At 37.9% G+C, this 14,101-nt stretch overlaps 1 protein-coding gene across 7 annotated transcripts in view; it reads right to left on the minus strand.

Annotated features, from left to right (window-relative positions):
* The window catches only part of NRP1 (neuropilin 1), a gene marked incomplete at both ends in the record, with an annotated part of 134,189 nt that overhangs the window by 32,129 nt on the left and 87,959 nt on the right, over positions 1 to 14,101 (minus strand). For all 7 annotated transcript variants that reach the window (XM_084253493.1, XM_084253498.1, XM_084253497.1 and 4 more), the window contains 2 exons: positions 5,771 to 5,915; positions 9,796 to 9,951. In XM_084253493.1, the coding sequence (XP_084109619.1) occupies positions 5,771 to 5,915; positions 9,796 to 9,951 (301 nt within the window). The remainder of the gene's footprint in view (positions 1 to 5,770; positions 5,916 to 9,795; positions 9,952 to 14,101) is intronic.

Consider the following 14,101-nt stretch of genomic DNA (forward strand, 5'->3'; position numbering starts at 1 on the left):
TACTCCTTGACACTGAATCCTTTACTGAACTCTGTATTTTAGTTGGTGACATCACTAATCAGTAATTTAATTCATGGGTGCCTTATCAGTCAATTTAATTCATGGGTGCCTTATTAGCAAAACATTCAACACCTCAATTATTCTCCTTTCAAAGAGTACATCTTGGCCTCCTTTGTGGCTCAAAGGATAAAGATGAAGCACTATGAAGCTGTCCACAGCCACTGCAGCATGAGTTCAAACCTGGGCCATAGAGCTACCCACATGGCAAAGCAGACCTCTCCTGACTTGCTGGCTGCTCCCCTCAGCAGGGTATTTCACTAGATCCACCTGTTCTGTTCCCCACTCTGTCTCTGGTGAATCCTCTCATCCCCCACACCTCTGGCCTGTACCCCAGTCTTATATGCATAAGTAAATAAATCTTTAAAAAAAAAAAGAGTATATCTCAATCAAGGACATGAGCAAGAATGCACAGGAGGGCCTCCCCGGTGGCGCAGCGGTTGAGCGCTGGGTTGCGAAGCTGCCCGCGGCCTCTGCCGCGCCGGTTCGATCCCCGGCTGCTCCCCCGCCACTGGAGGAGGGTCCCACATGGTGCGCAGCCCTCTCCTGCCGCCCGCTGCTCCCCTCAGCAGTGTACTTCGGTCCTTCTGCCTGCTCTGCTCCCCGCTCTGGCTCTGGTGAATTCTCTCACCCTCCCACGCTTCTGACTGTACCCAGTGCATGTATAAACAAAAAACAAAAACAAACAAACAAATAAATAAATAAATAAAACATGCCTCTATATAAAAAAAAAGGAATGCACAGGAACCTACTTTTCTGGAAAACAACTCAATTCTATATAATATCATCCAATGTAGCCTAAAAATACAGCCATTCTAAGTGAGAGACTTACAAATCTAATTGAACTACTGTCTTATAAACTGATGCTTAAGAATTAATTATTCAGACACTTTCCACATGAGTTGTATAGTTCAGATCATGCCAATGTCTTTGTCAAACATTTAGTGTCTGCTCACCTAGAAATTAGGCATGTACTTTCAAAGACACATGCCAGCCCTTTATTTAACCCTTTCACTAGTGACAACTGAAATGAAGAACTTTTTCATCTTGGGTGGCAGGGGAGAGTGAGAAGGGAGAGAGGCTTTCTCTTCCTGTTATCTGGACTATTTAAAGTCTTAATCCATTTCCTAATGTTGTATCATTTCATCATTTATTCATCTTTCCTGATTCCTTCAGTTGGACATGGTTTTCCTTTTCTGGATCTCTTTATTGGCCTTCAGGTACTTCTCTCATATAATCATTCACTCCTTTGAATTGATGCTATTTGCCTCCCAAAACTTCAGTTCTTTGAGGACATGAACCAAGTCATATTTTAAAATATCTATGACTCCTTGTGACCCTTTATACATAGTATTTGCCCAACAAATATTTGTAGTATGAATCAACTTGTTAACACCATCCATGGCAAACTGTCATTTTTCCCAAACACCTTTTCCTGTAATTCAGTCAAAGTATTTACCCTAGACTGGGATCTAGAAACCAAGAATAAACATTATGGTGACTAGGAAAAGATTTACAAAATCCACTTTACTAAGGGACTATGAAATTATAGTGTTAAAAATAGAAGTCACAATTTTTGGTCACCGTAGTCACACCTATCAGATTCAAAATGAGCTTTTAAAAAGAAAATATTTAACTGGTAATGAGGACCAGCTGTTACCATTGGGAGACACACAATTAACTTTTTTTTTTTTTTTAAGATTTATTTATTTATTTATTTATACAAGCACTGGGTACAGTCAGAAGAGCAGGAGGGTGAGAGGATTCACCAGAGCCAGAGCAGGGAACAGAACAGGCAGACTGATGAAATACACTGCTGAGGGGAGCAGTGGGCACTGCAGGAGAGGTCTGTGCGCCTGTGGGACCCTCGCTGGTGGCTGGGGATCAAACCGGTGCTGCAGAGGCTGCGGGTAGCTTCGCAGCCCAGCACTCAACCGCTGCGCCACTGGGGAGGCTCACACACAAATAACTTGAATAAAGAGATCAGAACCTTCACCAGGTTAATGCCATTTCTTTAATGCAAAGCTGACTATATATCCACAAAACTATGGTGTCCAGCCTCCGTTCAGCTGACATATCCATAATCAAGTGTCATTTCTTATAAGTATGCTGCATCCAAAAAGAACAATGATACCTTGATTTGCCTTTGAAAATTATGTGAAAATCACTTTTAGCAAGGGTTAGAAGAAAAGCTAAATTAACAACTCATAGTTTGGAAAGAGATATTACGATCTATCTTTGTTCTGTGGTATGTTGACTCAAATGTGTTTTAGCCTGGCTACATGTCAAATCCTAAAACAAAAACAGAATGCCAAACTAAATTGGAATTTCAGATAAATAATGAATACTATTTTTAGTGTATGTATATCCCAAATATTGCACCCCAAATATCCCAAATATACTTAGCACTAAAATTTTATTCATTATTTCTTTGTATTAAATTTACCTGGACATTGCATATTTTACCTGGCAACCCTGTTTGCAAATCTTAAAATCAATCCCAGATGACTTGGAGAGGTAAGTTCTATGTGGGGGATTAAGGTGATTATTTTTATCGATACTATTTTACAGTATCATCTCTGTACTCATCTTTAAAGGGAAAACTGAAATACACTGGTATATAAATACTCAGTTAACATTTTTTTTTAAGGACTGAGAGGTAATAACTGCATTTGATGGGCAAATTTGAATGAACATAATTTAATCTTCCCTTGATGACTGAGAAACTACCTCTGGATGCTGTGATGCCTGATGTCATTTAGAACATTGATTAATATAGGAACACACTGATATATTCAGAAGCACTGGTTAATAAATTTCTGGTTAAGAATCAAAAGTTAACAAAGCACCTAGTGTGTTCTATAATCAAACAGTAACCCTCAAAGGTTATTCACACTAGTTTCCATCATTGACAAAATGATAAACACCACTTTGTCAAAATAATGAAAACACTTCTTAATCAATCATCTATAAAGCAGAATGGTTGCTCCATCTTGTTTTCTTTATGTCTCCATGTGGTGACACACCATTGTATATTCAATATTTGCCAGGATTATTATATTTCTAAAAAATAATTTCTGAATACAAAAAATAGGTTAAAACTTGGGGACTCAAAAAACTTTGGAAGTCAAGTGATAAATTCACATGGTAAGTCTTAATTCAGCAGTATTTTTTTTTATCCAAATTGAGTTAGGACTATCTACTCAAAGAGTGAAATTTTGAAATGCAGTCACTTGTTTATCAGCAGGCATGGACAGAGCTTCAATTCACTCATTTATTTGTTCATTCATTAAAAAATAAGTCATGCATGTTGTATTGCAGGCATACAGGATACAGTAAAAAAAAAAAAAGGCAAACATGGCCTCCACTTTCAGGAGTCTGCATATTCTGGCAAGAACATGTCAGCTTCTTTCTAGAAGCTCTGCTTCCTGAGGATTATTCTATGTTTGTTTTGTGAGTACAAAGTACTGTTTCACTTACGGGGTAACATTTAGTGAGCACTTACTCTACGCCAGGTGTGTGACAAATATTCTTTCATTTAATCTTCATTACAGTGGAATTAAGGTTAATTGACTAGGAAATGGAGATCCTGCCCATGGTTACACATCCACTGAGTGAACAGTCCAGAGTCAAGTCTGAATATGTCTACATACTATCTGTTTATGTTACTACCATTGCAACCTGCTGGTTTCTCCAAAGATCTGCCTACATAAACTATTGGGAATCTCACAAGAGAGAGAGGGCCTCTAAAATATATTGGAGTATTAAGATGTGTTATTTTATACATCTATGTTTTAATGACTAGTTAGGTCATTAAACTGTTTTTTTTTAATATTATAAATTATTTGCCTTCCTTTACATGTGAAGACTCATATTCTTAGAATTAACTCTCAGGGAAATGCTTGTGAAAATTAAAAAGAGCAGTTCAGGTATAAATAGTATTTTATTTAACTAAAAGGAAAACCTGGAAATTCAGATTTCAGACTAATAAATTTCGAGTTTTTATTAAGTTTACCTCATTTATTTGCTACAGTGACATGAGACTCAGTTGGTGGAATGGGTCAGAAATTTCCACCCTGACCTTAAGTGGCCTTGTTTCTACAAATTTATGGGTCGTCCTGAAACTTGTAATCCTCTGAAAGTGACCTAGAACTTTCTCCCATTTAACTTCTGATTAAAGGCAAAGCCAAGGTTATATCTAACTTTTCAATGTGTATTCTGCCTCCAAGACCTTGAACTTTCTAAGTCATAGATCCTAAAACAATAAACAAGTCTGCCTCTGGGACAGAAATAAATAAAATTTAGGTAAGAAAACAGATGTCAGTTTTTACTTTCCCAAATGATTCTACTATAAACAAACATAGTTTTTTTTTTTCCCTCCTTACTTAGTTCTTTTCTAAATTGCTTGTAATTTCATGGAAATTTGTCCAGATGATTTTTTTTACTTGCAAAAGTCAATCTTTTCTTTCTCTAAAAATAACTATACTAAAGAGGATAAAAACAATAGTGTTGATATTCATGGAATGAGATATTAAATGAGAAATTAAATGATATTCATGGAATATCACTGATATTCAAGGAATGAGAAAAATAATACACTAGTAATATTAATATTATATTAAAAGACAGTTCACAGATTTCTAAACATTTGTTCAGTTTTAATTACTTATTGATTAATCAGTTACTGACTTTGATTTTGAACTTTGAAGCTTTGAAATTTACATCATACTTCCTTTTTGTTAAAAAGTGAAGATTTGCAATGTATTTACTTAAATGGAAAAGAATTCTAAAATGACTAGTATTTAATTTAGAATAAAGAGTGGTCACATTGGAAGCCCAATGGACAAATAATAGCATAAACTGATTGCATAAACATGCTGTGAGGATAATAGTCAGGATCATTGTGTTACTTTGAGTTCTGCCCTGACCTGACCTACATTTTTAGCCACTTAATCCTTTAATACCTGATTCTATTAATCTCTGGAATGGCTACAATCTATCAGCTTATATCAAATTTAACAGACTTTTAATATTAATGTTAGAAGAAACAAGCTAAAAAACTAGAAACACTGAAGAATTGGTTTCTAATATTAGTATATTGGAATATTAGTATATTCATTCAGCAAGAAATAACTACATATTGAAACAAAATAAGATGATGTTGTAAGGATAATTAGTGAGTAAAAGGAAAAATTCTAACAAGTTAAATTCCTCCTTAACAGTTGCTTATGAGGTCTGTTCTAGACTTTAAAGTTAAGATAAAGGAGATGAACATTTCACACAACAGTTTGGTGTAAATCTACTCAGTACTAGTCAGTGTGCCATACCATCCAGGAGACAGGGATGAAAGACCAGGTGCTGGCCTCAGGGAGCTTATAGACTAGTGGAAAGGCAGCATTGAACCAGTATCTCCTACATGCCACACTGTACTGTAGCTGGGTTATCCACCTGCTGACCCATCATCACAACAACCCTGCATGACGTATACTATTATGACTGTTTTCAGATAAGAGAACTAAGGCATTGAAAATAATATACTACCTAAAGAGATAAAACAGTGAGTAGTACATGCAGAATTTAACTCAAGTTTGTCTAAATCCAAAGCATATGCTCTAAACTACAAAATGAAAGCAGCTGTTTATAAAAAATGACAGTCCCTGTAATTAAAAGTTTATATCAATCAAAACTAGATTACCTTTAAGTTAGTGCTTACCTGTTATCTTGCAGCCATATACTTCAAATCTCATAGATATACCAGTTTCCCAAGTCACAGGTTTGATTCGGACAAAACGAGTTATCATTGGTTTGTTGAAAACTCCAAATACAATATCTGTGGGGTTAGTGTTTCCTTGAAAGATCTATATGGAAAAAGAAAGGACTCCCCAATAACAGCCTTTTACTTAAAGTAAATTCAAACATATATTTTCACAGATGTTTGTAAAATTCTTTACAATTTCAGCATAGTCTATCAAGAGTGAGGTAGCAATAACAACTGATGTTCTTTTTTCAAGTGATGGGAATCAGAAAGGATCAGATCTAATATAGAATGTTGCCCAAACCATCGATTCAATTTTCTGAGAGGTTAGAGCATCCAAATGCACAGTTACAGGGATGACATTTGTTAAAGAATACATGCCACTATCTGAAAATGTGGGAAATTATTAACTTGCAGAATATTATGACATTTCATGGGAACTCTCACGATTTTACTTTCCCAGGAACCCCTCCAGAAGGAGTGCTTTTTGAGTTCAATGTAGGGTCTGGCTTTCTGAAAATTCTACATTATATTCCCAGCTAAGGCAGTAGGTTAAGTAGCTTCCTCCCATTTCTCCATGGAAGATCTTATTCCTGACATTAATTAAAAACTGTAATGCTTTTTGATTATTGGTAAAATTGTGTTTTAGTGGTCAAAATCAAAACTGAGTTATGAATGCTGTCACTAAAAATCAGTTTTTCCAGAGCTCCTGCCTCTAGTTTCAAAAGTGAGTCATTTTATTCTAAGAAAGATGATGCCTATAACTGCAAATGTAATGAATGCCAGTCACGAGCCGGTTTCCCACAAAGGTCTGTCAGGGCCGCTTGCTCTGCCTTGGTGTGGTGCCGCAGCAGTGTGCTAGCAAGGTCTCCAGGGGGTGGAGACTGCCATCTCAGGACACTGGCACTAGACTTGCCCCAAACAGATCTGAAAACCTCTGCTTTCCTGGGTTTTACTTCAATCCAGATTTGGGGACAGCCTGTGTAAATTTACTGTGCCTCAGTGCTAAGCCCTGGGTACCTGTTATCTTGCAGCCTCTCACACAGCCTGGCCATATGCCTCCTGTAAGTTTGTGTAACTAGAACATTGCTGGGTCCCTTAGAGGTTTCACAATTTCTCTCTATTTTCCCTGATAGGTTCATGGAAAAGGATCACAGTTTCCCAAGGTTTGCTCTTTATCTGAGAGAAAGGGCATGTAAAAGTCAGGCTGGTATTTTTATTTTATTTAGTTTAAGTGGCCTGCACAATTGATGGTAGTCAAATGCTTTACAAAGTCAGCTGTTAGACTGATCCCTCTCTGGAGACAATTTAATATCATAATTTATTCTAGCCTGTGATGGCCTTTAGATTTCTGTCCTACTTCAGCAAATCTCTCTGGGAAACAATCTGTGTGGGATCATTTTTGTGTGACAAAGAATAATGTGTAGCTGCCAGAAGGAGTCGAGTCCCAAACCATGGTGCTTAAAGGAGGGTCAACAAGACCATTTCAGGGAGAGAACAGCATCTGTCAGGAGTATTGCTACTCCAGCTTAGGCTGGGGAGTGCACATTTGTTCACACGGAGGGAATTTTATGTTTGCTGAAAACCAGGTCAAGGCACACATCCCATTCAACATAAAGAGACTGCTGAGTTCTTACTTGTCAAAGGCAGCTTTTTCTGAGGTGTGGCCAACTCTCTGTGAGGAAAGTAAATTTTTGGTAGGGGGCAGTGGTTGAAAGGCCCCAATGTACAGAGAAAGGTAGTGTGGGCAACAAAAACTAGACTTCAGGTAGATATTTGAATTTCACTTAAGTTCAGAGTGCAGGATAGGCCTCAACAAAATGTCCAGAGAGGCCTCCCAAGATGTCTTAATTTAGCATGTAGATTATTTCAGGCTGAGGTCAATTGAGGCCCAGCAGGCATGTGGGAAATTTTACCACTCCCTATATAGGAGAACAAAAATTGGGAGTATTATCCAGAATTAGGATTTTCATCAGAAATAGCCTTTCTATCAAATAAAACTATTTATGTGGCAGGGCAAACATCTAATTATAAAACATCTGGCTTTTGTCAATATAAGTCACTCTTTCCTCACATGAAGCCTCCTCATTTCTCCTTGAAGCCATAGGTCAAAATCCTATTCCTTAGATCAGAAGATATAGCCTCATTTTACCCTATTGGCTTTAGAATCCACATCCAGGTAGACATAGCCAGGTAGACAATACACATCCAGGTAGCCAGCTCTAAATATGAGTGGGGGGTCTACATTTAATTAAAAGGAATTAATATTTCTTTTGCTTCATACCCAGGAGGCTTTCTCAGTTTCAGATCAGAAAGAGAAAGTCAAGACTATGAATTCTCCATACATATATAATTAAAATTGTTTTTTTCTCTTACTAATTTGTCTGATATTAATTTGATTGCTGGGTAGCCCAAGAAGGACCCAGAATGGTAGGGGGATATTTCCTCACTATCTTTACAAATGAAAGTGTTCAGACAGATGCCAGGTCTTTATCTTTGCTGACCCCTTCCTTATCCTTTCTGCTGCCTACTCTGGAAGCTCCTCTGTGTTCCAGGATGTTTCTGATAATGGACCTACCATGAGCCATGTGCACTGTCAGACACCCCCTCAGTGTTAGAGATGGTCACCGGTGTGCTCTCTAACATCCCATGTTCTGGGCCAGGCAAACAAATGATGGACAATGAATAAAGTGGGCTTGTTGCATAGTAGTGCTTATTTATTTATTTTTTTTAAAGAAATGGGCTGAGGTCTAGGGACAGTTGTCCTGTTCTCTCTAGGTACTCTTGTTTTTTGGTATGTCATTGATATTAATGTTTTGTTTCCCTGGAACTAAAGCTTGTCTTCAGAAAACCACTCCAAATAAAGCACAAATCTTGAAACTTGTGATCAATATTTACTTGGTTCACCGTCACAAATATTGACTGTGTGGAATTTGTTCCACAGGTGTATAATTGGTTTCATGTCCTTCAGGGTTAGATAGCAGCCTTGAATTTGCCTGTCCATAGAACTTTTTCCCCACAAAACAGCTGTCTACCGATATACACTTCCATCTTGCCAGCTCTAAACATGAGTGCAGAGAGGGGAGGTTTATATCTAATCAAAAGGAATTAATAGTCTTTTGCTTCATACCCAGGAGGCTTTCTCAGTTTCAGATCAGAAAGAGAAAGTCAAGACCACGAATTCTCCAAAGAGTGACAAGGACATGTTAATGGACTTCTCAAACATACAGTTTCAAGTTACCTGGATTTTTGCTACTGTTGTTATCAATTCTAACTTTTTTCTCCTTGGCCTCCAGGGCGAGCTTTTAATTTTATGAAGACAGCATATTTTCAGAAATCTTTTGATTAGTAAAGCACAGCAAGCATAACTTCAAATAAATGGGCAAGCTGAGAAAAATATCTCAGTTTCAAATGATTTAGGGTTATGTGCTGGAGGCAGGGCATGGTTGCTGTGGCCTCCTTGGTGGAAAGCAGTGGGGAGATGGAATATCATTCATGTGATCTGCCTTTACTACTATTCATTCTCACAGAAGCCAAACACACTTGTAAATTAGTTGGTGAACCACAGAGGATAAGTGAAAAGGAGTTTTCTAAAACCAGGCAATTACTGAGAATAATGAATCTGATTACTGAGAATGAAGAAAGAGTAAAAAACCACAACAAAACAACTCTTTAGGTTCTAAAGGGACAGTGTTTATCCTGTGTATAGTCAGTGTCCCCAAGAGGTTCAAAGTGACTTTTGAGTTTGACACTTCATTTGGCTGGTGTTGACTTTTCTTGGAAACATCCATATAATTTCCTTTTGACTTCTGGATCTGGGAACATGAGACAACTTGGTCATATTAAAACTTCTAATTGCACTTTTCATTTTAAATCAAATAAAAAATAAACCTGGCCAGACAGAAAGCTCTTAAGCAACTAAGGTAAAATTGATCATCCACTTAAAAGACTGAATTGGTTAAGGGGGTGGCAGTCAAACTTACAACAGGTTTATTTCCTTCTTTTATGGTGATCCAGTCTTCCCCATTGGAGCTAATGTCTATTCGGTAAGTCTTGACATAATATTTCTTCTTGGTTTCCTTTGAAATGGCCCCCTGTGTCCCAATAGCAGTGACGAAGCGCAGAAGGCCCAAGTCTACCTGGAAGACAATAAAAGCCATGGTCAGTCACCCAGTCCTGGAGCTCCACAGTGTAGTTTTCATACACCTAAGATCAGTAAGTCCTAATTCCATTTGGTGTCAACAATCCTTACTTTTTCCATTCCTTTTAGAAAGGCAGTGTCATGATAAGATATCAATAGCCTTAGCTGGGAAGGGACATGTTGGGTCCCTTCAACAGCTTGGAAGGGACCTTGAGGATTGCTGAAAGCAAGATTGCTTGATCCCTGGTACAAAAGAGAAAACTGGGTTCAAAATCACACACCTGTATCTTCTGAGAGATTACAAAATTTCCAAAGAGCACATTAATTCATGCCATTTTACAAATAGAAAATCAAGACAAACAAGACATATTGGATACTTGAAGAGACCTGGAAAACAACTCGGGCCTAACATGAAATGATTGCCTATTACTCTTCAGCATCCTACCTCTTTATAAATTGAATGCATCCTCAAGCAATACTGACTTTGAAAGCACTGTGATTACTGTGGTTTGTGAAATGGGCCATAGAATTATAATATAGAATGGAGTGGAAAGAGGAGGGCAAAAATAAGGATTTCTGCTCTATCTTTAAATTTCTTCCTGCTCCACACCTTCATTTGGCTTCCTTACAGTTCAGCTTGAGAGGCAGGTGGATACTAAGTCTTCATCAGGGTAGAGCAGATGCCACCATGAGACTGCTGTTGGGACTTGCAAGCTTCTGGTAGGTTTCCAGGAGACAAGCTCCTCAACACTTACTTTACCTGCATCTGTCACTAGCTATATCATATCTCTGAAATTGGGCATCGTAGTAGTGATGACCAAGGCCTAAAGGACTCATGAATTGCAGGGCCTTGAATTGTTCCTACAGCCCTGTGATGTGGGTGGAGAGGACAAAGATCTAAGCATCAGCCTCTCACGTACTGGCTTTGTCACTAGCTAGTTGTTGGGCCTTGGACAAGTTACTTCATCTTAAAGGTTCCTATTATTTATTTGTAAAATGAAGCACTTGTAATAAATAAACTGATAATAAGTCCCTTTCAGTTCTGATTTTTTAATGTTTCCATGTTTTTAGTAACACAGTTTTATTTTCTTTGAGTATGTGTAGGGTAAGGAAAAATGTCAGGCTTTTCTGCCCTCCCACCATCAGGATAGATGATGGATCCTTGCGGTCCTGAATGCATGCCTGATGGCGGACACCTGGAGTAGGGTGTGGGCGTAGGTAGATGGGATTCACCTGGGCTGAGACTGGGCTTTTAAGGTCGGCGTCATGAGGACGCCAGCAGAAGCCAAGAAGCCGAGAATGAACAGAAGCTGAGAGAGAAGCAGAGAACGCCAGAGAGCCCAGATAGAGTGAAGACTTGCTGGGGGCTGGGAGGCCTGCCAGCCTCCCGGCCCCCCAGCACCCCTGCCTGCCATGTACCTGGTAATCCCAATGAAAGACCTGCAAAAAACCACTGAGGACTCTGACTCCTCCTTTACCCGGTCTGCTGGATCCTAGAAAACCTGCTGAATGGCCAGTCCTGCCCCTACAGTATGCTTATTTCCATTATTAATAATTAAGAACACTCTTAAAACCAAAATCATTACTGGTTTCTATATATTAGAAATTTTTTTCTTGTAAAATTGTGTTTTTTTAATTATACTCTATTGCATTTCTATGTAATATAGAAACTTTAAAGAAGTGAAACACAAATATAGTTTTTAAAGCATACAGAAAGTAATTGCATGTTACAATGGATTATTTTTACGAGGCAAGAGAATATCACTTCCTGAAAACAGGAACAAAGCCAAAAATTGAAAATTAAAAAAACCCCAAACCCCCACCTCCACCACCATTTCTGAATCCTTCTTCCAATTACTACATGACAACTCAATTTTCAGAAAACAATATTTCAATTAATCCTCCAGTGCCTATAGGCCATGAACACCTAAAGAATTTCCATTTTATGCACAGCCTACCTCCTGAAGAATGACTATTGTCTCTCATCAACTGCTTTTTCCTGAAGGCCCTTGAGGTAGTTAAATCAACATGTTGCCAATTCATTTTAAACTGAACCAAGAGTTACATGCAGGAAAAACAGCAATCTCTGGCACATGGAAGTCAATTTTAAGTTACACAATTCAACAATGGGAGATTTCATCTAGATAGGAAGGGGTTACCATTCAATGTAAAACAATCTTTATTTCATTAACCTGATTTTAAAGATGTAAAGTCTATGTTCTGCATGCTATCACCAGATGTGAGAGGAAAAGGAGTAAGGCTTTAATAGAAATTTTAGGATAATAGTGGTGGATGTTTTAAATTTAAGAGTAAGTATTTATCCAACACATTTTTATGAAATGCCAATAACTGTTTACTGAAATTTGCATTTCTTAAAAAAATGAGTCATAGTGTTAGGGGGAAAAGGATGTCCTAAAGCTAATTCCATACAGGCTTTGTGGACTCCACCCCCACCCCAGGCCAAAGCCAAAGTACTTTCTATGATTTTGTATACAAATTTCAAAAAAAGGGAAGCCATCCATGATTGAGTTTTAAAAACAAAGAGTGTTCAGTTCAAACTGAATTTCAGAAAAACAACAAATATTTTTGGTATAAGTATGTCCCATGCAATATTTGAGACACTAACAACAGGTTCATTGCTTTCTTGATTCAAATTGAACTGAGTGTTCTATATGTTACATATCTAACAATTTCAGACAAATAATCAGGTGATCTTAATGTCATGCAAAAAGTCTGATTTTCTAAACTTAATGAGTCCTCTGGATTTGGTTGCACTGAGCAATTTCAAATTTTTCAAAGGCTCTCAAAGACTTAGTACTGTACTGATTGTCCTTTGACTCAGGCCCAATACCATACACACTTTGAAGCTGAAGGGCTCTTAAAATCTTGACATCCTGAAGTCCAAGGGAGCATGAAGCAGAGCTATTTAAATAAACTTTTCCTGTCAAACTTACAAATGGCTCTTCAGGTTGGAAATGATTAAATTCCCAAGAGTCCATATTCAACTTATGTTGCTTTGAAATAACTCTAAAACATCACCTCTTGACTATCCTTTTCCTGCTTTTTAAAATTTTGATTTCAGGATAAGATTTAGTTAGAGAAAGAGTTAAAAAAAAAATGGTTAATTAGAAGAATCCTAAGGGCTGAAACAGCTGACTTTAACAGAAGAGGCAATTTGGAATTAACTAGGTATACCCAACACAGGTCTCAGATAGAAAAAAAAAAAAAGCTCCCTCCCATAGAATATGCATAAATCATTAGTAAAAAAGAAGAGATCTCATCTCAACAGCAATGAAATGCACAGTAACCTCCCCGTGTGACTACATAAAATTTCCTGCTGTGCTTTAAAACTCTGCAGATACTTTTTCTTACCACACTGGAATACTTGAAATTTTATTTCATTTTCTTCCTAACATTATTATACGGCCACTGGGTTTTAGTAAGTATGAATGACAACCTCACAGAATGATTAGGGCTGGGACCTAAACCATTGCAATTAAAATAGGATGGTGCTCGGAACTCTAAGATACAGTCTCCTCCAACTGTGGGAACTTTCTCTGGCAACACCAAGGAAGTGCTTTTAAGTCCTGTCTCCCTAGGTAACATTCAGGAATGCCCTAACAGTGATCTTGGACCCTCAGGAGTCTGAGAGCATTTGGGTGGAGTTAGATAGCCTTCAATCACTGTTACACACTGCTCACATTGTTGGTTTGTGTGTCAGAAGACGCCAGAGGTCTCAACACCTGCGTGTTTGTAACTTGCATAGTGAAGTTTTCTCTGCTAATCGACACGATGGCCTTCAACTACCTTTTTAGTCTGACTACTGCATTCACACACCACCTCTTAAAGTCGCATTAAAATATTTGTTATTCCTAATGTAAGAGTAATAATTTATTTTCTTAAAATTTTATTATTATCATTATTTAATAAAGTACCATTGTTTTACAACCTTGTTAGTTTTTTGACAGTATAGGATTTCTCCCCTCAGGTGTGTTCACCATAGCTTTCCCACCACCAAAGTGTCCATAGTCCTCTACCATTGTTCATTGTGCCCCTTCCCCACCACCTTTTCCTTCCCCTCCCTCCCTTTGGATGTCTTAGATCTCTGGTCAGCTTTCAAGGGTTGTTTTGATGTTTGTCTTTGTCTG

This window comes from Talpa europaea (genome assembly GCF_964194135.1).
Source record: "Talpa europaea genome assembly, chromosome: 14".
NCBI classification, from domain to species: Eukaryota; Metazoa; Chordata; class Mammalia; order Eulipotyphla; family Talpidae; genus Talpa; species Talpa europaea.